We start from the raw sequence: 27,505 nt of genomic DNA, 5'->3' as shown, positions 1-27,505 counted from the left end.
CCTAAACCTCAGAACGGCTGGTGGGAAAGAGAGCTACAACTTTACGAGTCACTATGATTCATGTGTGGATGACAAAGGACCGGTGACAGGAAGACTCGGGGGAGTTCAGGTAGCCTACAGCAGGAGCAAGGACGAATCTTGACCCCCCCTCCCTCCCCCGAGCAGTTTGCGCAAGGTGAGACAGCAGAGGATCCCTGACCGGATGGCCGTATAAGCTCCATGGATTTCTTCACCTAGCTGCTGTCACTTATTATGTTACCATTTACTCTTTGAGCTCTTGTCAGTTGCTCCTTCCCCCCCCCCCCCCCCCCCCCTTCACTTCCCTCCCAAACTTCAGTCAGTGGATCGTTCTGAGAGCGACAGGATGGGATCGCAGACCGGGGCAGCTCTGCAGAAACAGACGCTCCTGTGGTTCGTTGTAGGTGAGTCTCTCACTCTGTGGCTGCATTCATGTGTGTGAAATGAAGAGATACAAAGGTGGTAAACCTAAACTGTGACATCTGTTTGGAAAATATCAGACACGTCATCAGACGTGGCGAAACAGATTCCTCACGCGATCATCAGTTAGAAACATATGAGTTCGGATGTACATATTGTTTATGGAGGCTTAGTAATTGCTGTGTAAAAACGAGTTCAATTACTCTCCTTCACATCCAGAGTCAAGCAGAGGAACATCCCATCCCTGCAATAGTATGTGTTCACTTCTGCTGGTTTAAAGATGAATGGCAAGTTTGATGTTCCATACAGTGAAACAAACAGCAATATTGTGCCAGGATCTCGTGTGTTTGTGGTACTTAATAATCATATTAAAATTACTTTTAATAATTGTTTTCATAGACCATAAAACTATTTATTATCACTCTCAAGTCTCTTTCATTATACTCCTGACCTAACCTGTGGGTTCGTTATGATATGATATCAAATGTACTACAGGATTACCCAGTGTCTGTGTGTTAATAAGTTGATACATTGTTTAGAATATATGTGATTATTATATTTATATATCTTATCTATATCTATAACCGTTTTTGTTGTCAGAGTTGGGTTGCTTTTTTTTTATCTGTATCCGACTGTGAAGATAAACCATCTAATTTGCAAATTATTCTTTTCAGAAATCCGTGAAATAACGCTACACCTCACAAGTCAACTCTTTCATTGTAATGATTTTCCACAGGTAGGAAATGTGCCTAACATTTCTAAACAGTTCAGATGTTTTTTTTATTTTTTTTATTTTAGCTTGTTACCTGTTACAACTTCACTGAAGGCTTCTTTAAATGTTAGATTCTCTGTTTGGAGTGGTATGCATTTAATTTAGCAACCTTCTGCAATCATGTAATATTATCAGATTATTATCAGGTCATTGCAATCAGGCTTACTATTTAGAAATTGGATTCAATAAATCCACTTATTCCAACTGAGATGTAGGGAACTCACCTGGAAGGGTTGTGAAAAAGTAAGAAAAAACTTTTTCGAACAGAAAAAGGTTAACTACCCTTCTGAAAAAGGGTAACTAATCATTCGTTACCCTTCTGAAAAAGGGTAACTACCCTTCTGAAAAACAGTAACTATCCTTTCAAAAACAGTAACTACCTATTTTTTTGTGTACCTTATTGTAAAGTGTTACCATTAGTCGTTAATAAATTCAACAAGCAATTTATTGTATTTCAGCAGAATACTGAAAGCAGCAGAAATGCAGAACTGAGTACACTTTAATAGCTGTTTATTTATCGCAAGTAATATCGTTATCGCGATATTCAATAACGTTATTGCATATCGCATATTTTCCTCATATTGTGCAGCCCTAGGCGATATAGAGGAAATCAAATATCACAATGTTGATGACGATATTGTAGGGCTGACAATTTGTGCTCTTACAAAATATTTTCACAAGAGATTTGTGATAAATAATCATCAGTAATGTGGATATAATAACTAAGAGGGTAAAGGCAAATAATAGAACAGCAAGAACAGTCTGGTATGTTCAGAAAATTACCTCACTTTACTGTAATGCAGCCTTTAAAACCAGGGAAAACAACACCTAAGCCATATTATGATATTACTATATCCAAAATCCAAGATGATATCTAGTCTCATATCATGATATATCGATATATTGCCCAGCCCTACTTTCACATAGTGTAAATGTATATACTGTAATTACCTTGAGTATGAAGTGTGATGCAACCACTTAGCTTAGAGAACGTAAAGTGAACAAACTAGAACAGTGATACGAATATTTAACAAACCTATTATGATCAGCGATGTGAACTACACCAGATCCACAAATATTAAAAAAAAAAAAAAGTTTCAAGAAAAAGATGTTATGAGAGTATGATGTCAATTATTTAATTTCCGTCATTATGCATTGCCACTTATACAAAATGTATGACAAGACCACTCGGCTTATAAAGCCATGTAATGCAGGAACGTCTCAGCGAGGAGCTCCGGTCTATTTGTCGCCTTTTCAGACCCTTATCACTCTTTCTTTCTCTTTCTCTGCTGCGTGCACACATTTATCCACAGCATGTACGTTTAGGCTTGGGAAGACACTCAGTTGACTTGGGTTCATTTCCCAACCTCTAACACTAATGCTAACCACTAATTGCTTTACCCTCAGCTGAACTGTAAAATGAATCTCATCCCCTAACCCCAAACTGAGCATTGTGGATTTCTATAAAAATGTACTAGTTACACCTGTTACAGACTTCAGAGTGGTGATGAAAAAAGAAAATGAACACACAGTTGAAATATGCACTGGAAATACACCAACGCGCATACTACACACGCTGTGACGCTATCTGACAAAGGTGTTGAGGCAAGCTTCCTCTACTCTTTTGCCCATTGTTTCCCATTACATAGCCTCCATGTAGGTGTTCTATTTGCAGAAAGAGAAATGTATGACTCATCACAGCGGCACCAGGTTGCCTCATTACTGTTTTACCACATTCTTACCTGAAACAGCAATTCTTTTGCTCTGAAAAATCTTTTCTTTCAAAAAACATTTTTTGGTCCCTACATAATGATGCACATTCAGGCGGTCCATTTATCTGTCTAGGATACTTTCATTCTATTAGTGTTACAGGCACTTTTAAAGACTGGCAGCATAATTAGATTAATAGAGCACAGAGTTGATAGAAATCAAAATAACCTCTGCAATTGAAGTCATTTGTGCCATGACAGAAGCCATTTTAAATTGTCTACAAAATGGATAAAGGGAAAGGAGTCTTCACTCTTTCCCCAAAGATATCAAGGGATTGGCGCAGAGAGACACTTTAATCCTCTTTCGCTGACATGATCGTCTTTCATCTGACGGCTCAGGATTCAATTTGAATTTGTTTGAAATATTTCACAAGCGACTCACTGGACGGTAGTAAAATGACAAAAGGGGAATACTTTGAGGAACAACTTTGGGGAAAACATCTGGCAATTCTAACAGTTTGACTGGAATGACTGACTATCCTGTAAGCAATCAAAATGGTTGACGCAGTGTACGCCAACTAAAGTGTGAGGCTCAGAGTCGTTCATGAGACAATGTCTGATAGGTCTCTACATAGCAAGCGCGGGTGGCCTGATGCCTTGTTTTAATAAGTCTTGGGCATGCTTTTAATCAATTCTTCTTCCAAAATGAAAGTTAATAAAAGAAAAGCTCAAGTTGATTAATTTTGGTTGGGTGGCTTCATTTAGAATCAACTAAGCTTTCAGAAATCCATCTGATTTAAAGGGTAGTTTCAGATTCTTTCAAGTCTGTCTTACTGAAAGCCTCATGTACATCGTTAGTTACTGGCCATTGTAATCATTCCTTGAAGTGACCCTAGCCCCCGGGGGCATCTATGTCCTGGCAGTCATGTGTAAGTGTTTCTACCACAGAACAAAACACTGCCCGGGGAAACCAAAAAGTGGAAGTTTTGTTGTAAAAAGGCAGTAACTGTGGAAGACACTAACTTCATTTGACTAAAGGCCTTGGCACACCACGTCTGTATCTTTTGTAAAAGTATGAACCTGAAAATGAGCATCATATGTCTTCTTCGAGTATTTGTATTTCCCATAGTTTCCACTGCACTGAAAAGTCTAGGACACGAGACAAGATACAGGCTTCTCGATGATGAAATGCTACACATTTCTTGAACAGATAAGCGTTTGTTACATCAGTGTGGTTGTTTGACTGTTTATCTTACGGGGAGATGTGGTTGGTTGGCAGACATTCTGCAGCACCAGCAGGCATGCATTCTTTTAAGGCAACAATGTGAACACAAGAAAGCGGGAGAGGAGGATGGGGAGAGAGACAGAGAGAGTTAGTTGACTCCCCACTGCTTTAGATACATTTCAGGAGTGTGTGATGTTACCACCAGAGACAGTAATGTTAATTTTGGTCGGGTCTTTGCCCCAGTCCCTAGTTTAAGGGGCTGTACTCGATATTCAGAAAAAAAGTAGTCTGGGATTGTGTTGCACCCTTGAAAAGAAACAACTCCGTCTTCTTTTGTTCAGCAACTTTATTCTCCCCAGTGGTGCATTTCTTTTTTTTTTTTTTACACTTTTTACGACGCAGTATGACACAACGCTTTTTTTCCCACAAACTCAATACAACTTCAGTCACGCACACTAATGAGGTATAGTGTCACTCAGAATTGTCGTACATCAACATCAGCATATTAACAAATGAATGAAGATGAACAATGAATAAAGTTGTATAACAGTAGCTTATTAAATCACATTTTGTTGTACATTTTTAGCTTCATAAAATGTGTATACTTTAATTTGCTATCTTTTATTTCTAGGTCGCAACAATTTCCTCCACACGGCTCTCGCGACCGTTCCCCAACTCGTCAAATACAGACGCTTTATCACGGCCCTCGGTGTACTAGGCGTACTGATGCTCAATGCACTCACATGCACTAACATGCACGCGCGGCTGGACCGGCTATCAAAATAAAGAACAGAGAAGCGTGGCTGCAACAAACACATATCTCACACTATAGCTTTACATAGCAAATATTTGTTTGCTGCTATAATAATGTTCTGAATATGGAGTACAGCCCTCTTAACGCTCTCACTTATCTAGAGAGAATGCATGGATTTTATAAAAGCACAAGGCTCTTTTTGTCTCTGTTCTGCTTGGGCAGAGGAGCACGTATTTCCGTTTTGAAGGACTCAAGGGGACGTTTTTAAGAATCTCCATAAATCAGTAGAGAGAGAGAGAGAGAAAGAGAGAGAGAGGGAGGGGGTGAGTAGGGAGGGAGGGAGAGTAAGAACCAGTCTAAGAAGAGACAGAGAGATAAATGAGGTAGGTGGGGCTGGATAGTGAAAGTTTTAATAGGGCTGATATACTGTATATCTGTGTCTGTTTTGAATGTTGTAACGTATGTTTCCATGTGTGTGTGTTTGCGTGCATCCTGTGTGACGGACCCGCCCACTGGACTTTGGCTAATTAGATAGATGGTGAACGAGGGATGAAAGGAGAAGAGGAAAGCCATGAAAAGTAGCCATGCTTCTTTTTGATGGAGCTGTTTTTCATGTGTATTACAGTATTAGATTACTTCCCTCATACACTTCCTCTTCCTAGTAAGTCATTTTTCATCACTTCTCTCGCCCTCCGTATCCACTGAGAGTTCCTTATGGGGGAGGTAAATACAGATATCTAACAAGTGACAAACTAGCAACACTGTTTCATGCTTGCTGTAAGTGAGAGGTTTTTGCAAGCGAGGCCCTCAAAAGACAGGATATTTGAGAAAAAAAATGACCCAAGGTTATGCTTTTGCACTGCACTGGGGGTTTTCAGAAATCTGCCTGTAGTGCAGTTCAGTGCACTCCAATCAATGTGTACTCAGCTACATAAGAATAATTTCTAACTTTACAATAAAGATCTAATTTCATACTCTTTTTTTGAGAGGATTAGTGAGCCCAAAGGCTGGCCCATAATTGGTGAGCCGTAGAAACAGTTTTGTGTGTGTCACACAGACTGTGAATAACTGTAATTAGTTGTAGATCATTGGTAATGCTGGGGGACACCAACAGTCTCTCTTGTGACTATTGCTTTCTAAAATGAACAATCCACCCATTGTGTGTGTGTGTGTGTGTGTGTGTGTGTGTGTGTGTGTGTGCGTGCGTGCGTGTCTGGTGTGAGCATGTGCGTGCGTGCGTGTGTGTGTGTGTGAGAGAGAGTTCATAATCCACTTAGGTCAATTATTGTAACCCATTCAACAGAATGTTGATATTGAACAATTTTGCATAACCCTGGCTTATTTTCAATAATGGATAGTTTTAACGTCATTATCCAAGCATGGCAACTACAGTATGGTATGTTATGGTTAAGCAACTAACACACACGTTTTTCAATTGATATGTCAATTATAAGAGCCAACATTATCCCCTCATAATGTTTTTAATTTACACATTCAGCACACATAGAGCAACATTAGCATTAATTTGGTGTTGAGTGTCTGTCCACCTCCAAATGTTAGTCCAATATTCACTCTCCTTTTAGCTCTTTTTGCTCTCTAGTTGCTGTACAGGGAGTGCACAGTGGGTATCAGTTTTTTTTTTTTTTTTGTATCTATAAAACTGAATAAAAAGATGTAGTATCCAGATAATCTATTTATTTATTGGTAACCATGCGGTACCCATTAACCACGTGTTGTAATTTATATCTCCCCATATAGCAATGTTTGTGCATGTTTTTGTCACATTTTTCTAATGTAAGAATAAAACCAGAAACTATGAATACAACATCAGCCCTCTCACTGACAACCACAGAGCATATTCTACAACCCATTTATGTGGGCCGCTGCTCTCATACATTACATTTAACCTTATATAACAGTGACATAGAGAGCCTGTCGCAGCGGTTCACTCAACCAGTGCATCAGGCTGGAATTTCCTTTTGAAGAAATTTTTTTCCGTGGCATTTCTGCTTCACAGAAAGTACATGATGACACGTCAATGTGGCCCACAACATCAAGACCTTGTGACACGCAGTCATTTAAAGTCACCAAAGAGCCTGTAAGGGATTTCTCCTGACATTGACCTAACAAGACTGGTCAAATGGTTACACATTTGTATTTATAGCAATGGCCTGAAGGAGGTGTGGCTGAGGCATGGAAACATGTACATACTGTACTTCTTGTAGTCGGGAGATGTGTCTTGTGCTGCTGACCCCTCAGCTGCTCAGCTGGAGCAGTTTGTGGCTCCTGGGCTATAGTACAGAACATCAGGAGGCTCATCAACGTCTGATGCTGTAGTGCATGTGACTGTAGTGTCAGCAGTTTGATCCGTTACCTGCTAAGAACACAAAAGTGGATCAAATTAGTCAGAGATAGATCTCATTCCTACAGCAGCATTTTAAAACCAACCCTATTACCAGACAAGAGCTTTGAAATTGGACGAATTTTCCAAATGTTGGCATTGGACCTAAGTCGTTAAGGTTAAGGATTCGTCTAATGTTGAGGCAATTTCTGGGGATACTGGGATGTTTAAATTTCATAATCACACTAGGCATGGCAAAGTAGCTGAAAGACCAGTTTAGAGCAAATTTCAAATAAACAGGTCTAAAATATCTAAAATTGTACAGGACTACTGTAGGTCCCCTGATGAAAGGGAAACTTAAAGGTGTTTTTGGACCAAACGCGAAATTTTTTTTCGCCTGGTTTTACTTGCGTTAATGCGACCGCTGGAGAGGTTTTTTTTGAGTATTTCGCACCTTGCGAATATTCACCAACATTAATTCTAACTTGGTTAAAGTGCAAGTGATAGCTGGGATCAAGTAACAAATCAGAACTTACCATGTAGTCCTATGGCTTCGTTCACTTTTCTCCAAGCCCTCTTTTTTTTGTTCTGTCTCTGCACAATAGTGACATTGAGTAGAGGTTCGGGGTGCCTACAGATGGCGACGTTTTTCCTCCAATTCTGATTCTCAGTGACGTCAGGAGAATCGCAACGCTGATAGGGTTTCGTGACACAGCGTCAGGCGAATTTTTCGCTGAAGTTGAAATATTTCACATTTGTGTCTATTCGCATCTTTGCATTGACTTTGCATGTCATCGAAACATTCACAACAGACCTTAAGACGCTATTACATTTCCTAAAAAGCAGTAATAAGGTATATACAAAGATAATCAGTTGGGAACTTTGACAAAAACATAAAACATAAAGTTGTACATTTTGCTCCATTGTGCCATAATCCATACTAAAAGGCCTAACACATGATTCCTATAATATAACTACTAACTGATTAGCCATACATTTTAGCGGTGCTGGCTGTATGCCTCTATGGATGGAAACTAGGGATGCACCGAATCCAGAGTTATTCTGTAATATTGGTCTTTTTGACTGGGTTCGGTTTTGGCCGAACCTTAGAATTTTTTTTCCACCGAACCGAACCCTACGCTTGCATTACGCTGCAACGTAATGACGGCGCCGTTGATTACAGGAAGGTGTTTACGTAGGTGGAGCGTTCAATGCAGTAGGCTGTGAGAAAGTGAAAATGGAACTCGGTAGCAGAAAAAGTGTTGTTTGGCAGTACTTTCAGTCAGAAGAAGGCCATTCAAGTCGAGCTACATGTTCAATGTGCAATGCCGATTTGTCTCGTTGTGGCGAGGACTCTAAACAATACACAACATCGCCGCTGTTACAACATTTGCGTATGAAACATCCAAAAGAATACGAGTTGTGCATGAAGGAATCTACAGACAGCAGCCAAAATGCAGCAACTTCAGGTACGGCAAAGGAAGGACAGCTCACAGATAAAAACTTGTGTTAACCAGACAACCTACTTAGCCTACTTTATGGGATTATAAATCTAAAAGGCTAATATTTTGGATATTGATTGGATCTTGAGATAGGGTAAACATTAGCCTTGTCAAAATAGTTTTTCCCACTTGTCTTCCTGGCATAATGTTGTCTATTCTTTTTTTTTTTTTTTTTTTTTTTTACAGTTAAAATAAAATGAAATGAAAAATGCACTGCGGTGGACGTTGTTTACTTCATTAATGTGTTTACTGTGTTAATGGACTGAGGATGGTAGTAGGATTCGGTTCGGTTTCGGTTCGGTTTCGGGTTCGGCAGAATCTTAACCAGTGGATTCGGTATTGGGCCGAACCCCAAAAATCTGGATTTGGTGCATCCCTAATGGAAACATCAGTTTGTCCACCTCTTTGGTCCAGACTGAAGTATCTTAACATCTATTGGATAAATTGACATGAAGGTTTGTGCAGACATTCATGGTCCGCAGTTTATGAATCCTCTGACTTTTTCTCCAGCGCCTTTATAAGGTTAATGCCCAGGACAGATTTATTTTAAAGTCGACATATTTCATTTTGTGGAAAACAGAGGCTGGATTGTATTTAGCTCTCAGGTGTGATTGCATCTGCAAGGGATTGCTGCAAAGAGCATGCTCAGTTAATCTTCCCCCAGGATTTGCTCATTTAGGGTGAAGATTTCTGCTGCCATTCAGTCAGATACATATCAGAGTGATTGAGGTCAGGGATTTGAACTAGTGACCTTTAATTCATCAGTTCTGTTTGTGACAGTGGATTCAGATTCCCAAAACTCAGCACCGATATGCCATGTGATGCTACAGTGAACACTACAGAAGTGATTTCACAACCTATTTATTTGAGGAAATCCTCTCTCTTAAGTCACATTTAACAACAACCCATGTAGGAAATGCATGTAGGATTTTCTGTCTCAAATGAAAAAGGTCTATTACAGCTTGAGTTACACACTGAAGCCCCGATGAATGACGTTCATCTGCAGTTTTTCATTCTCTTGTGATGCGTAACTTACCAATTTACTGGAGGGGAATTAGTATTGAATTGAGCGAGGCAGGAGAAATCCCAAATTGGATCAAATGAGAGCAACTGGTTGTGTACGTTGACATTTGAATTAAACAGGTGATTGCTGTTAATTTCATGGATTTAAACACAATAATCTGACTAAACTCTAAACTCTTAAGATGCCACTGTTTAGATCATATATATATATACCAGCTGCAAGTGCAAAAAGATCCACTGGTTAATTTCAACACCATGTCAGTGTTCAAACCAAGATAGATCTGAGCAGTAGTTTCAATAAAACACTGCATCCCTCTTGATAACATGAGAGGAGTTTAATCTCCATACTGTGCAAAGAGCAGCCCACCGCTCCACACTCATCACCTGATTTAACAGCTCATATGCCTGTGACGGTAGCATCACCTCCACAGGCTTTTGACTGCTTTGGCTCCACATCGTGAACAATATGAACCTCATATTAAGGGATGAACAAAAAGCACTCTCCTTCTCTCTCCTTCCACCTCTCTCTGTGTCAAATTGATCTTGCAGAAATAGGAGCTGTAACTAAATTAACAGCACTTAATGTCATCAAACGGACCCCAGCAAGTTCCTCTTTCACACTCTCTCTCTTTCTTTCTCTTTATCTCACACTCTCTCATATTCCTAATTAGCAATAAAAAGGTGAATAGTCCCCCCAGCTGTTCTTTATTGTTGTCAAAGCTCTCCTCTGCCTGCATTTTCCCTCCACATTAGTAACCAGTTTAATAGCTGGTCACGACTGGTGTGTGCCCATGGAGTTGTGTGTGTGTGTGTGTGTGTGTGTGTGTGTGTGTGTGGGGGGGGGGAGTTTGTTTATGCGTGCGTTGCATACATTTGTGTGAACTTGCAAAGCAGTAACCCAGATTTCACTGTCACGCCTCAGCAGCTAATGAGCAGCGTTGAGGCACTGAAGCATGTGTGCATGTGCATTTTTGTGTGTGTATGTGCACGCCCTGTCCATCGTGGAATAGCCATTAGCAATTATCCAGGCGCCATGGAGCCAACAAGTATTTCAGCACCTTGGATGTGGAAACCACACATACACACACATTATCAAATGCTGGCATACTTGGCACAACACAAAGGAGTATAGCACACACAGTCTCACACATACTCTAAAGCACAAGTTAATCAGACATGCTCTCCCATGTCATAGCGGCACCATTGAGCAAGAAACCCAGTACTCAGTTGATGTCAAGTGTCAACAAGAGGAGCTTTGGTTGTGTATACAGCTAAATGCAAATTAAATCTCAAATAGAAAAAAAAAAATCATTTTATTTTAGCCTTTCCCTTTTATAATTTTCAATTTTCAATTTGACATTTTATCTTTTGAATTTTATGTTTTACATTTGACATTGACATTTTAAGATTCACCTTTTACATTTCGATTCATTTAGAAGTGACAGGTGTCACAGGTGTCATTTAAATGAGGAGGCGTGGCCCAACGGCTGGTGGGAGGGTCTGAAACCACTTCCAGCTGACAGGGGGGGCTGTGAGTATTACTGGCCGCCGGTAAGCGAGCGATCCCGGCCACCGCAAGCTGGCTGTCAACTAAGACTGGAGCTTCCAAGTCCGACAACATGTCGGAGCAAATGTGCAATTGGCCATACACTTTTGTAAAACTGACCATATTCAAACTGTACACCGTTAATTTCTCGCATAAAACAGTCTCAGAAATGAATTTAGTGGTGAAATAGCAGACGAAAAAAACAATCAATTCTAGAATCTCGCGGCTCGGCTGCGGCTCATAGAGATTCGGCGTGTCCCCTTTTTTCCGTCTAGCCGCCACACATTCAGGTAACAATGTGGCCCGGGCGGGGAAGGGAGGGAGGAAGCCGGTTCAGCCTGCTGGAGAAGCTGCTACAGTGCGTAGCGATGTGCCCCGGCCCGGGGCAAGGGAAGGGAGGAAGGGAGGGAGGAAGCCGGTTCAGTCTGCTGGAGAGGACGCTACAGCGCCTGTCTTCTTACCTTGCCCGGGGCCGGGGCACATCGCTACGCGCTGTAGCGGCGATGATGCCGAATCTCTAGATGAGCTGCAGCTGAGCCTCGCATGATTAAACCGCGCTTACAGTTAGATAAAGTTGTGGGGAAATGAGTGGTGAAATAGTAGACAAAAAGGTTTCCAGTTGTTGCCTGCTGCTACTACGGCAAACTCCCGATCTAGATTCTAGAATTGATTGCTTTTTTCGTCTGCTATTTCACCACTAAATTAATTTCTGAGACAGTTTTATGCGAGAAATTAACTGTTTACAGTTTGAATATGGGCAGTTTTACAAAAATTGATGGCCAATTGAACATTTGCTCCGACATGTTGTCGGACTTGGAAGCTCCAGTCTTAGTTGACAGCCAGCTTGCGGTGGCCGGGATCGCTTGCTTACCGGCGGCCAGTAATACTCACAGCCCCCCCTGTCAGCTGGAAGTCGTTTCAGACCCTCCCACCAGCCGTTGGGCCACGCCTCCTCATTTAAATTGACACCTGTCACGTCTAAATGAAAAGCTGAATGTAATCAAAATGATAAAATCAATCAAAATGTAAAAGGTGAATCTTAAAATGTCAATGTCAAATGTAAAACGTCAAATTCAAAAGATAAAATGTCAAATTGAAAATTTTAAATTATAAAGGGGAAAGGCTAAAATAAAATGATTTCTTTTTTTCTATTTGAGATTTTAATTTAAGTATTTCCATTTAAGCTTTTACATTTCACATTTAATTATGGCATGATTTTTCCTAGTAGCGTAGTAAAATAATACTATTTTCAATTTGATCTTGCTTCGTTTTCTCTTTTGACTTTCAATTTGAGTTATGAATAAATATATCCTCCATATAGAACAGCCAATCAGAACGACTTGAAATTTAACATTCAAACTTTAATTAGCTATCACAACCAGCAGCTAATCAGAAATGCCAAACAATTATTACTCTTAAGAATTGTTCCAACAGAAAACAAACTGGTACTTCAAAGGGAAAAAGCAGAAGGATTAACTTTCAGAGGAAATAAGTTAAAACCTTTGAAAGTTAGTGAGAGCCCTGTGCCATAAGTGTTATGGGCTCTAAAAAAGGACCGAAAAAGATCTGTCATCTGTAGCTGCTGTAATCCTGTAAAAACGCCCACCAATCACTGCCTCGCGGTCCGCTTGGAAAGAACCAATGAAATGCCTCCTTGCCCAGCTGTAGGTACTCTGTCCTTCCCGTGTAGCCTGAGCTCAATGTGCGTCATCGCCGCATTGATAACAGTAGTCATGTTTGTTTTAAACATTCGGTATGATAATATTAGGTGTTTGCTTACCCGTGAATGAGACATGAAGTAAAATTGCGGTCCTTTCTCCACTAGGCTCAGAAGCAGGCGCGCAGCGCTGCTTGTGCACGTCTGTGTGTGGGTCGGAGCCCCGAGGACAGGGGAGGGATTAGACGGAGCCCCGAGGAGATGCTACTTTCAAATCTTGCTAGCTTTAAAACATTACCAACCCTGTCTTTAAGGCAGTAACCTGAGTGGCATACATTACATCCAGACATGTATAAAGTACTAGAGACCCAGACTTGAGTAAAAGTACAAGTGCTCTATCAAAAAAGTGACTTGAGTAGAAGTTGAAGTGCTCTTTAAGCACCACAAGTGGAAGTACTAAAGTATTCAAAATTTTTTGCACTTAAATATTGCAAGTAGTTTATTTTAAAATGTACTACTCAAGTACTGAAAGTAAAAGTACAAGTATGGTGTTATGTAGTTATTAAAGAAAGCAGTCAAAAGTTTGAATATCATATTGTTTATATTATTTCAAATGTTTAGCCTAAAGGACACTCACAATTCCTTTAGCTGTAGCAGCAGTACAAGGAATGATTCCTAACATTTCCAGGGCTCCTATCAGAGAGCGCGAGTCACCAGGGAGAGTTCAACTTTTTACTTGGTAGTAAGATGGTGCATTACAAGCAGTCACAAGCTGTACATTGCTGGATATATGAAGGAAGTTTCTGAAATAAACCCAAAAAAAGCTAGCCTGACAAGCCAGACCCACATCAAGATGTTGGGTCTGGGAACTCACCATTGACGGAGCTCAATCCCAGGGGCGGGATAAACGGTTGTCTTTCAAATTCTCTGTGCATGCAAAAGGATAGCGCTACAAGCAAACAAAGAAGGTAGAGGAGCTAGTTGATAGGTTAAACTTTTGCCGTATCCGGTCGGCAAAACTCCGAACACATCTTCCTTTTTTAAGAATGATTTCAGTGCCGTTCTTTGTTCTTTTCTCAAAAAAAAACTTAACTCCAAGTCTTCCAGAAGACCGCTTTTCCCAGCAGCAGCAGCCATAACCGACTCTATACACAATGTGATTGGCCTGACCAGAGTTTGGTTTTTCCAGCTCGCAAGCCAACGGAGAGTGCCTAGACCCTATTAAAATAAATTTGCTGCCACTAGGGTGCGTCTAGATTTCTAGGCTAAAAAAAGGTAAATTAATGTCACAGCAACTAAGCATTACAGGCACTGAAGCATGTAAGCAACTACTATTATCTGATATAACAGTGGGTTATTAATCACTTATTGACAGATACTGAAATAAAATGTACAATTAAGTAAAATGAACATCCTCTCCAGCACAGTAACGATTAAAGCCCCAAAAAACGTATCACACACTAGCTAACGTGTGATCCATCCATCCATCCATCCATCTTCATCCGCTTATCCGGGATCGGGTCGCGGGGGTAGCAGCTCCAGCAGGGGACCCCAAACTTCCCTTTCCCGGGCCACATTAACCAGCTCCGACTGGGGGATCCCGAGGCGTTCCCAGGCCAGGTTAGAGATATAATCCCTCCACCTAGTCCTGGGTCTCCCCCGAGGCCTCCTCCCAGCGTGTGATGAACAGTGGAAAGTTAGCAAGCTAGCAAAATACAGATAATAGCAGCTTCACATTACAGGGTAAAACGGTTAACATTCAGTACTCATTGCAGACTGAAACAACTCAGGAATAGCTTAATCTGCTGCAACAATAACTAAATATAAAGAGTACAAACTTACATGGTCTCTGACTTCGGAACAGGCAACTGCCGTAATGAAAATAAACACAAGGCGATCTCGGGGATTTCTTACGTAACTTACGTAATTAGTACGTAACTATCGTAGCCATAACTACACACACTGTAACCTACACAGTCTCCGTGGCATGAGGAATTCACAACAGTAACGAGTAATGATGCAGCACATAAAAAATGTATCAGAGTAAAAGTATTAAACTCATCGAAAATATGTACTGAAGTAAAAGTGGTAAAAATAATACTCCAATAGAGTACAGATACAGCCTTTTAGTACTTATGTACAGTAGTGAAGTAATTATACTTCATTACTATACATTAGACATTATAACACTCTGATTACATCTATATAACTATATAATAAATACAAGGGGAAAATGGAAAAATTATTATTTTTTTATATTATTATTTTCCATCTACCTCAGACAGCAGTATGTTGACTGAAACTACAGTATATTGCCATATGCTTTTACTCAAGTGCATTATTGTACCATTTACCTTCATACATAATTAAGCGTGTTGTATCCCAGTTGGACTCAATCTTTAGTCTTGGCAATGTTACTGCCTTGCTCTGTCCTTTATCTTACAAAAATAAAGACCCACATGGAACATGTGTAAGTTGTTCCCATAAAAGTGTAAACAGATCATAAAATGTCAACTTAACTACTGTGCCTTTCAAATGCATTTAATGCCAACATACTGACACACGCATAAACTGTCACATGAAGACCTGGACTGGTGTTCTCTTGAGTTTCTTCAGAGTGCCTTGTCTTAAATATCATTGTATAAACAAAAGGATTTTTAGTTGAGTTACAGTTGCTGAACTCATGACAAATTTGATTCAGTCATTTACGACATACACTACCGGAGCCTTTCCTGAGAGCAAATGGTCATTTTAATGTTAATACCTTCCTCTTTCCTCAAGACAATATTCCTCTAATGTTAACTCTTAGCTTTTCTTCATGATAGTCCTTCTCTTCTTGACTTGTCAACAGACTTTCATCTAACAAAATTCACACACATAGAATCATAGGCTTCCCCCAAAATACATTGATTACTAAAATCTAAAATGTTCATTTCCTACAGACCACATGTGCATAAATACAGTATATTCATAAGTGCACAATTGAAGGTTTATGTGCAAAGCATAGGCTGTAAGAATCATGAACGTAGCATCAGTTATGTCATCCATTGGTTTTTGGACTGCTGTTTTGAAGCCTGGAGTTTATATTTTGGCTGTCGCCATCTTGTAATCTCAATGCCATAAGTGACCATGTTTAATAAACAAAAGGGCTGAACTGGCAGGATGAGCCGTCTAAACCAGTGTCGTGTATTGTTTTAATGGTGCTGTGCTAATCTAAATGCTAAGGAGGATAAGTCACAGATTTTCATCCCTTTCAATCCTCAGAGTCAGAAGCATCCCCCTATCGTCAATTTTAAATTAAAAGGGACCACAATTCACACAATGAACATAATGCTGTATTGAAATTGATTTCATTTTGGAGCCAGTGGAGTCGCCCCCTGGTGGAAATGAGATAATATGCAGGTTTAAGGCACTTCTGCATTGACTTAACTTTTTAGGTCCGGAAGAAGCCCCTTGGTGCAAACACACACATCGCATCATAAATGTCTTTTCAACCAAAAGCAGCTATATACACTCTGTTGTGCACATCCCAAGGACATTAAACATATACATAAAACGCATATATACACACTTTGCAGCCAAAGATTTGTGCTTATGTTGCAGGTGATGGCTATGAGAAAGCAAGTCCCCTGACACTAAGTTCGACAAAGCAGTGCTGCTGTTTGGGTTTTCTTTTGTGGGGGAAGGGGTCGTCTGTAGAATTTTGACGGGCAGCTTGAGCTTGGAGAAAGAGGCTGACTTAGGGGACCTTACAATTTGCTTACCGTAAGTTTTCCATATAAATGTGGCCAAACTGTATAAATTGCGTTTGGCTGAGAGCTGATCACAGGTCCATTTGCAATTTGTTTAAATCTTGCATTAACATGCTTTTTATTTTACTTATCCAGACAAGAATGAGCAAATTAATACTTTTTTTATTCAAGTAAGCATGTAATCCTTTGCCTAACTTCACATGGCTCCCATTCCATATCACCACCACCACGTAACAATTTTGGGACCATTTTATGCACACCCCCCCCCCAAAAAAGTACTACAGTTTACTTGGATTTAGACTTGAACCTTGGACTCTGTTCAAGACGTGTTGGAATTACTGATGCAGTTGCCAAGTTGTCAGTTGTCTTATTCAAAGTTTAATATTTAACTCAAAGAACTTTGGCACTGTCTCCTACAGTCTGTTGTCAAGAGCGGGACTGCAGTCCTTGGCAGTCTTCTTTTAATTAATCCGATTAAAGTACCATCTGCAATCAGAGGTGTAGTTTTCTTGAGTAAAATAACTTTGACTTGAGTCAGACTCAGGATGAGAGTCTCTGTAGTCTCATTTCTGGCATTTAAAAACTGTTTGCCAATAATGCTTAGACAAGTACATAGGCATGGAAAAGCTACACAATGTCCCAGAGTAGGAGTGGAGTAATGTGTCCTGTTAATAGGAAGAACTACAACAGGGGTGACTAAATAGGATCATCCATATTTATTTCTTGATGATTTGTAAACTTATACCTTGCCAGTCAGTGCCAGTCAACTGGAACTTCTAAAAGTTGTATCAACCATTTCAAAGGCATGTAATCGGAGGCCTTTCAGCGCTGTATGAACAGATTACAGGTGTAATCGGAACCTCTGATGAACATTTTAAACTCAACCTTTGCAGGTGCGCGGGAGCAGTGGGGCGAGGAGGAGGAAAGACAAAGATTCAGTTGGCGTGTGCAGAGCGCTGGGTGGAAAGACATCGGTTGTAGAGTTTTCCAATGTAGTCACAATAAGAGAGCAATGCCATGAGGGAGCAGGATAGACTACAGGTTATACAAGACAGCCCTGTACTTACTTGAGCTATTATGCATTATGCAGATGAATCCTGGTCTCTGCTAGCATGCAGCAAGCGTAAATTCCCTTTTTATGTAATCTTTCTTCTTCTATGCGCTCCCCTCACCGCAATGTTCAATGAAATTACACGCACACACACTGTTTTACTGTCTTCCGCTTCTGTCCCTCTTCCCTTTCAGGGAATCATGCTGCAATTGCAAATCCGCCAGTGTTATTACTGAACCTAAATTAGACATTGTTAATGCCATACAGACACAAAACCCTTTGTCTCTGTCTCTCTCATTCAGTTTTTTATTTTATTTTGGCTGAAGGTCTGGCTACACACAATGTCCACTGAAATAGACAGAGATCTCAGCTGTTTGTGGCAACGGCTGTGCCCTTTGGTGGCTTAGAAGTGTTGCTGGCAGAGCAGTAGAACTGGCTTGGTATCTCATCTTTGGTGGGATTACACAGAGAAACAACTTGGCAGTGTTCTTCTTTTTACATTTTGAGTTTTCACAGAGGAATTTAAAAGATTTGAGGAGTATAACCCACCGTCTCCGCTAGCATTAAAAGACATCCGGTCATAGGCTTTGTGAACGTAAAATTTGAAGGTAAAGATGAATTTAATTAAAAGCTTGAAACAGAGGGAAACAGAAAAAGACAGAGACTGAAATTTAAGGGTCCTCTCGGCAGGAATGTGACCCCAAAGCATCTTTTTACTCTCTTCTGGGTCTCCGTTGTTGAACCAGATACTTGAACCAAACAACAGAAAGGCAGAGGATTTATGCCTTCATTTGGTTTTAGGGCAGAACAGGAGAACAAAAAAATTCACTTGAGAGGTTTCTGTGTCTCTTTCATTTCAACATAATCTATAGCTGTGCGTTTAACTGCCTCTGTAGACACCTAAAGTGCAAGGCAGGGAGGCCACACACAACAATAAATCAAAAGGGTTGTTGTTGAAACTGCACACAAAATGCTTTTTAGAAAAAAAACTAATTTGTGTAAGGCTATTCATATTTTTAATGCATCCTTAACTAAAACAAGTAACATTTCAACCCTGTTGGCAGAAAACTATGATTAAACACTTCATTTTCTTTTGCAGCGTGCAATGAGAGTCAGAATCAAACAAAGTTTTCAAAGCATTAACAGTTAAATTGGTGTGAGAAATTAATTTAAAAAAAAACTGGAAAAAAAAAAAACGAGATAGAAATAATGAAAGGATACACACGCACACACAGCAGCAGCTCTGTCAGTTCACTCATACTGTTGGCCACTTAATAAGTCCTCCACTGCAGTATTGGAGTGGATGAGTGGTTTGGTTTTGGCAGCCGCAGGCGGTGCTGTGACACGGGGCGAGACAACCATCAGCCCCCTAAACTCACTCTCACCCAAAACATTTCTAATCAGCCCATGAAGTGAACATGGCAGTTTTCCATCAGCAAGTTTAGCTCTCTAATCCCCAAACTGCGACTGCTTTAGAGTTTTGCCAAAAACATACTGCATTACCCCAAAGGATAAAAAAGAATATTCTCAATTACCCTGGGCATATTCATGACTGTTTTATCATATGGTAGTTATATATATATATATATATATATATATATATATATATATATATATATATATATATATATATATATATATAGTGCGTCAGATCGTGTTATCATGCATACTGTGTGTTGTCCAGGTAGTTATCAGTATAGAAAAGTAAACTAAACCAGATGTCGAGCACCCAACACCTCACTGCATGATCTGTTTTACGTAATCATGTTATGGGGTCCAAAAGTCCTTTTTACAGTAGACTAAAATAGAAACTGGTCATGCTGAGGTTCATTAACTTTGTCAATGTCCTCACACATTTAACAGCGTCAACATTCTTCTGTGTGTGTTTTTGTTGTTGCAGAAGCTTAATAACTTGAACGCTTTTATAAATGATGGTAGATTTATGAGAACCTCACTTGAAGCTCTGCAGCTCGCAGCAGAAATCATGTTTCATTGATGTTTCTCTTATTTTTCTTCATTTTAAAGTCAACACTTTCATTAAAGTGCCCATATTATGCTCATTTTCAGGTTCATAATTGTATTTTGAGGTTGTACCAGAATAGGATTACATGGTTAAATTTTCAAAAAACACCATCTTTTTTGTTGTACTGCACATTGCTGCAGCTTCTCTTTTCACCCTGTGTGTTCAGGTCTCTGTTTTAGCTACAAAGTGAGACATCTCACTTCTATCCCATCTTTGTTGCACATGCGCAGTACCTAGATAAGGACTACTAGCTAGTTAGCCACCTCGTTCTCAATGGCAAAACACTGCTACACCACACACGAGTTCACCCTAATCTACAAAGGAAATTGCATAGAATACTACATACATGTCCCTCATCTGCAGGTATTCCACGCAAAGTTGGAAGAGTGCCCTCGTTTAGAAGAAGTCTCCCAGCTAATCCTGCCTTGTACTGACCGCAGTTGGAGAAACAGCTAGCTGATATGGTATTAGCTAAAGTGGTTAGCACACACCAAATGTTTCGGCCGATGACGTAGACGGCCCTGCCAATTTTGACCAGCTCCCCTGGAGACTGAAGGCAGGATACATTCAGAAACCTGTATCTCACTCAAAACAGCATGGATGTTTAGTTTTTCCAAGTTTGTATTTGTGGAAGCACCAGAGACACAAAATAACACCCCAAATCCCAGCAAAAGTGATTTTTTCATAATATGGGCACTTTAAGGCCACTGATGCTCTCTGTTAAGTGACGTTTGGTGTGAATTCAGTCAAACAATTTAAATAAAACTAAAGTAGCATACTCCAAAAAATAAATAAACAAGTTAATTGAACAGTTTTTGGTTCACAGTCTTAAAGTAAAGTCTATTTACCTAAGCCTAATACTATATTAATCTCTTCTGGCTTAAGAAGAAGAAGAAGAACTGCTTTATTAATCCCCTTGGGTAAATGAAATGTTGTGGAGATCTATTGCATGAATGTGTGTGTTGACAGCTGAACAGGAAGCGTGTTTCTTTTCTCCCTCTCTAAATTATCCTGACAGGGCTATAGCCTTTCTCTTCCCTGATGCTCTACTAAAGTAGCATACACCAAAAAGAATAAACAAGTTAATTGAACAGTTTTTGGTTCACAGTGTTAAAGGCATACTATGCAGTTTCCGTTCTTTTGTCAAACAGTGGAGTACTTGTATTTAACGTTACTGTCGTATGCAGAGCCGTCTCTGCACTCACGGCCTGATCTCCTCCCCCCCTTCTTGTGAGATTTGGTGGGGCGCCACCTACCAAACTTGCATTGCTGGTTTTGCCAGCGGTGTCCCCCTTCCTCTGCTATCGGGATGATTCGCCCTACTACTACCACCATCGAAATGACTTTGAAGCTGTTGCATTAAGGTACAAATCTTGCATAGTGTGCCTTTAAACTAAAGTCTATTTACCTAAGCCTAATACATTAATATCTTCTGGCTTAAGAAGAAGAAGAAGAACTGCTTTATTAATCCCCTTGGGTAAACTAAATGTTGTGGAGATCTATTGCATGAATGTGTGTGTTGACAGCTGACCAGGAAGCACGTTTCTTTTCTCTCTCTCTAAATTATCCTGACGGGGCTATAGCCTTTCTCTTCACTTCAGTGGCCTCGCCAGCCCTCTGCTCATCTCTAATCAAAGCTGCTCTGGCACACACAATCTGTGGATCTGTGTTTCACTGCATGCACCCACGCAACACAGCCCATCAAACTAGATGCATGTGTGCCTGCGCCGCTTTTCATGTGTGTGTGTGCAGCTAATGCCCTTTCCTCACTCTAAAGCCGCGTGTTGTGTAATTGTACTCGTCCGCTTTCAAGCCCACTTTAGGATGTTATAAACTCTGTGTGTCCTGGTCTTTCTTTTTTCCTCTCTTTCTCTGTCAGCATCTCACACTCTCTTACTTACACCAAACTACATACAGGCAGTTTTCAATTAAAAATGTTTAAACCAAACGTAGGCTATACTGAGTGAAAACACAACAGATTTAAGCTATTCTACAATCTGTAACTCAAGGTGTTTCAGTGCACAGGGACATACTTTTAAGCAAAAAAAAAGACAACAGTTTTGAGAGCAAATCCCTGAGTTTGTGTGAACCGAGATCAAAATCTGCTCTCACTGTTTCCTCCAGCTGTTTTCTCAGATTGTGAGCACTCAAAGGAAGCCTTACACTCAAATCCAGTGACACTGTTCCTCGTGAGGCTCAAGACATCGATCGGCACTCATGATTCTGTCCTTCTCTCGCTCTCAGACCTTGTTCGGTGTTTATAAATCAGCCCCTTTGTGCCTCTTTGCTCAAATGCCTTGAATGAACTTTCACATATCTCTGCTGCTGCATGTCCTTCTCTCTGTGTCCCAGTTAACAATCGTCTTTGGGCTGCTGTTTTCCTGAAGCAGCCAATCACAAACTGTGCTCAGTCTGTACATGCTTAAGATTTCCTTCACTTTAACCAACTCAGACTGCATCCTCACCTTAAACTGCTGCTCTGGGTAAAGTATTTTGTTCATTTATTTTCTACGCAGCATTGGCTTTTTACACCAGTTTGAAGCTGTTTTTGGTTGGGGGAGATGTGAGGCGATACAGTGTGAGGTGAAAGGGACCGATGCTCTTAAAACAACAAGAAGTTAGTTAGGCAGTTTGGCCGATTGGCTGATTTGCCCCCCTTATTATTAGACAAACAGACATGATACACACATTTTTAGAATCAGTGTGGCTCCATGAGTAGCCATGGATGGGTACTCAGCAAATAAGAACTGCTAATAGCTAATTCGGCATATGTTTAATGGTGCCAAATTGTGAAAATGTAAACAAATTCATTGGCAAAAATAAAAAATATATTTCTTTTAAAAGTAGCCTGCAGCATAACTTTCTGAATCCATGGCAACATTATACCATGTTTACATTCCCCAAAGCATTATGGTAAGTGTAGTTTCACACCTCAGAACACGATTATCCGAATAGAAGTAAGAAAAAGAACGATAATAAGGAGTGACAAAATCCATTAATATTAAGGATGCTTCTCTCAGCTTGGGGGTGATGCGTTTCTAGATGTTTTCTCTGAACTTTTTCTTTTAGAAATTACAGTTCAATAGCTTCTTTTTTTTAATTAGAATCTCATTCTTTTTTTCGCAATGTTGTTTTGTCTGTCCTACAAGTCGGCAACATTTTTTTTCTTTCTTTTGTTTTACTCTCTCATAATAAAGTTACAAATGTGTCTGGATTTCCATATTCCCCTTACCTTTCAGTTCTTTTTTAAAATCTAATTTTATATCTCATCAATCGCACATTATGACTCTACAGTTAGAGGAAATGTTTGTAAGGCTTTATATGGCTTTCAACTAATTTATCATGCATAGCCGCACTCTGTATAACTGGTATGTAAAGTTGTCTGAATGTATATATAGAGTATGTAAAATGCAAAACCTGAACATGGCATTTTTGCAAAGAAGAAGAAAATGGCTTTATTTTTCCTTGAAAAAACAGAGTTACATATTACAGCATGTATTTACTTCCTGTTATCTGCCCCCTGGTCTCTGTAGATAAGGCGCTACAGTGGTGTTGCAGCTCATCATATTGTCGTGTGCCATTTTTTCTGCGTTAATTGTGGGCTATTACCAGAGAGACCCAGTCAGGGCAGATATCTATCTGTGCTGAAAGCCCTGCTTGCTATAACGATTAGCTGGTGATAGATGGGACTCAACTTGACAGAGATAGATGCAGCAGACACACACACACACACACACACACACACACACACACACACACACACACACACACACACACACACACACACACACACCACCTCTTCAGTAATTGTCACACTGTATTGTGTGTAAGTGGGTGGAAAAGCATATATGTGTCTGTTTGGGTAGGTGTCAGGGTGGGTGAGGGTTCGCAAATGTGTCTATTTGTAGTGTGTAATTAACGTGAGCTGTGTGTCAAAGAGGAGACACACACTGACTTCATTCATTATTCTATCATAAGTAAGCATGAATAACATGTTTTCATACTGCCTGTGTGCTTGCATGAGGTTCCTATCAAAGGGAGGTCATGGGCACTGAACCCATGCAGTGTGTCTATAAACACATTTAAAACTGTGTGAGTGAAACTGGCAGTGTCAAAGAAGAACTAATGACAGTCAGCTGCAGATAAATAAAAGAGTATATTTTTTATAGTGCTTGTCAAGGGCAGATATTACAAGTGCTTCACAATGAAAATCAAGCACAACAGACATCAAATACAGGCACCATAATGGTAAAATATTTAATGAAATACTCTAAACAAGTGGGTCTTAAGTTGCTTATTTTAGGTGTCCACAGATTCTAAGTCTAAAGGGGGACTTTTTTGGATATTTTTGACAGACTCTTTTACAGTTTTGACTGCCAAGTGCTCATTGTCAGCTCAAAATTATTCAAAAAGGAAAAAAACTATATATCAGTAGCACAAGATAGCTGAGTGGATTGGCCATTTCATGAATGAAGAAAATGAGTTAGGCTAATGGAGCGCAGGACTTGACTATTCACAATCAATGTCAAAGACGTCCCCATTTACACTTAGCTGTCTGAATAAAAAAAAAAAGCTGTGTTCAAGTGTTCAGGACAGACAGATATTCGATTCTGACCATATGTTGAAAAGGTGTAAATTAGATTCAACTTTATTAAATACATCTGTCTCTAAAGGGGCATACTGCATGTAAGCTTTAGCCTCTACAGGTCAATCCCTTGAAAGTGTACGTTTATGGATAGTTGTTAGCTAGCTATAGCGGCGCTTTTGTAACTAAAATGCGAAAGTTATTCTTTTTCTGGTGTTTTTTTTTACATGTACCAAACAGCTTTAGATGCATAACCACCACCCTCTGGACTGGAGGAGGGCCGGCCCTACATTTATTTTATGCATCTTTACTGACTCTTTGATTGATGTTCAATTGTATCGTCTTTTAAGGATATTAATACCATATATATATATATATATATATATATACTACCGGTCAAAAGTTTGGGGTCACTTAGAAATTCCACTCCATTACAGACAGAATACCAGCTGAGATCAGTTGCATTGTTTTTTTAACCAGGGCAGCAGTTTTCAGATTACATTATGTGCTTATATAATTGCAAAAGGGTTCTCCAATGTTATCTCAATTAGCCTTTTAAAATGATATCAGATTAGTAAACAGAATGTGCCTTTGGAACATTGGATGAATGGTTGCTGATAATAGGCAATGTAGATATAGCATTAAAGATCCCCAACTTCTGTCTACAACAGTCGAGAACCCTTTTGCAATTATGTAAGAATATAATGTAATCTGAAAACTGCTGCCCTGATTAAAAAAACAATGCAACTGATCTCAGCTGGTATTCTGTCTGGAATGGAGTGGAATGGAAATGTCTAAGTGACCCCAAACTTTTGACCAGTAAAATATATATATATATATATATAACTTAAGGCAGCTCAGATTAATATATATGAACCTATTTATCAACTCAGATCTTCTGGTAGGGCAGTAAAATGATACTGTTTAGAGAGACTTAAACAAAAAAATCCACATAAAATCGTATAAATGAGGGGGACGAAAATAGGATTTAAAAAGTGAGTGGACCCTCCATCTTCAGTGGAAATGGCGCTCCTGTTTGTAGTTCAAAGGAGGAGTTGGCCCTGTGCTCACCAACCAGCGCACAGTTTGAAGCTTTGTCACAGTTACAGCTTTGTGTTTCTATTATTATTATCTTTAAATATTCATTATGAATATAGGCCTATTCTTGATTGTTGTGGGGTATTTTTTTGTTTTAAACCTTTCTTAGACATACATCACTGCTCTTTCCCAGGGATTATGATGTGATAATGAACCCTCTGTGATTGATCTTAACTGGAGACAAAATAGACAAAAGACATATTAATAGAGAGAGAGAGAGAGCGCGTGAGAGAGAGAGAGAGAGAGAGAGAGAGAGAGAATGCATGTTTTGAGAGGAATGCGCCACTCAGAGACATTTGTCTAACCAGCAGTCTCTCTCTCTCTCTCTCTCTCTCTCTCTCTCTCTCTCTCTCTGTCTCTCTCTCTCCCGCCCCCCCCCCCTCTATTTCCCGTCTTTATTTCATATCAAATCAATTATATATGCAATTAAACTGTTCTTACATCGGATAGCTAACAGTCCCTAGAGCCTAATCCCTGTGATAGAAATCTCAATTACTCCCAGATCATATTGATATGAGGGAAACCATGCAATCGTTTCTTATCATGCCTCGTTGCTTGGTCTACTGTGGAGCATTTAATATAGTTTGATATGTCCAGGAGGGCCTATTTGTCCCAGTAAGGAAGATAGAGCCAAATTTGAATTAGAATCAATTCAAGTAAATCTAATTTGTTCAGCACTTTTCCGAACAGTGATACAAATTTCTCAGCCTTCGGACTGAAACCTCTTCATAGTTACCGTGCCACTTGTTCCACTGCTACAGTCATAAATGTTTTTAGGGAGGGTTATCTAAACACATCAATTGTATGAAGATTATCAACACATTTTTGTGAACATTTTTAGGCATACAAGCTCCATTTATTTCTACTGGTTTTCCTCTGTGTGTGCATTTGTTTCACATTATGTCAAGTTTTTACAAGTATTTACAAACAAAGATAAAATGATTTAGGCAATGCGTCATCATATTTGCACCCTTTTTTATTTTTTATTCCTCCGAGATATTTAGGCGAGGCTTCTGTCTGGTCTTAGCACAAAATAGTCCAAAAAAAGGATCACATTATTCCTAAAAAGATACCCAAGAATTCATTTCGCTCTATCACCCAAACTTCAAGCTGCTCTTCCTATTGTCATACTTGTATTACGGATGAGATAAATGTCATCTCCTCTCATACAGAAAAAGATATGATGGTGTAAGAAAAGTCTTTTCTCATTTTCATCCTTCTCTCCAATCTTTTTCACTGTCCCTGCTGTGAGCTACATGGTTAGGATTCAGAATAAAAGTCATCATTTTAATGACTGTAATTATGTCTAAATGCCTGGTAGTGAGTTTTTGTGATAAGCTTAATGTTGCGTTTTCCTTCATTGAGGGCCTGAAGCTGTTTTGTGATACATCATGTGGCTTCATATTAAAGATATGCAGGGTTTTCCTAAAAAAACAATGTATAGGCTAATAAAGTAAATAGAGTACAACTTAATATCTGTTTATCGCTGCATGTAATATCGTTATCGCGATATTCAACAACGTTATCACATATCGGATATTTTCCTCATATTGTGCAGCCCTTCACTGAAGCACATAAACCGTGATGTGTTGTGCAGAGGTGTGGGTGTGTTAATTTGTGCCTTAGAATAAAACCGCAGTAAAACAATCAGAAAATGACGTTTTATTCTACTAGTTTCATTCTTCATTCTTCATTCTTGCATACGCAACTCCCTCTCTTTGTGTACTCTCTAGCTCACTTGACCACCGCTGCTCTCTCTTTCTCTCGCTCTCTCTCTCTCTGGCTGATTATAACTTTAAAGAGACGGCCTACTATTTGAGTCATCTATAAAGCATTTTTTTAACTATTACATTCTGTCTTACACCCCTAAAAGTTTGAAATGTAGGGAAACACTTGTTGTATCTCTTGCAGAGATTTAGATGAGAAGATTGATAGATGCTAAGTATCTACCTGGAACCAGCAGCCGGTTAGCTTAGTTTAGCACATATACTGGAAACAGGGGAAAACAACAACAAAATGCACCTACCAG

At 39.6% G+C, this 27,505-nt stretch overlaps 1 protein-coding gene across 4 annotated transcripts in view; it reads left to right on the top strand.

The window, feature by feature from the left end:
• The first annotated feature begins 304 nt into the window (after window positions 1-304).
• ramp1 (receptor activity modifying protein 1) overlaps window positions 305-27,505 on the top strand; it is a 78,631-nt gene continuing 51,430 nt past the window's right edge. For all 4 annotated transcript variants that reach the window (XR_013502726.1, XR_013502725.1, XM_078263271.1 and 1 more), the window contains exon 1: window positions 305-422. Coding sequence is in view for 2 of the 4 variants with exons in the window: in XM_078263271.1 (XP_078119397.1) it covers window positions 365-422 (58 nt within the window). In the remaining 2 variants the exon portion in view is untranslated. The remainder of the gene's footprint in view (window positions 423-27,505) is intronic.

Source organism: Sander vitreus, chromosome 11, assembly GCF_031162955.1.
Source record: "Sander vitreus isolate 19-12246 chromosome 11, sanVit1, whole genome shotgun sequence".
Lineage (NCBI taxonomy): Eukaryota > Metazoa > Chordata > Actinopteri > Perciformes > Percidae > Sander > Sander vitreus.
The sequence above is the reverse complement of the archived record's forward strand: the minus strand, read 5'-3'. Positions and strand labels throughout refer to the sequence as shown.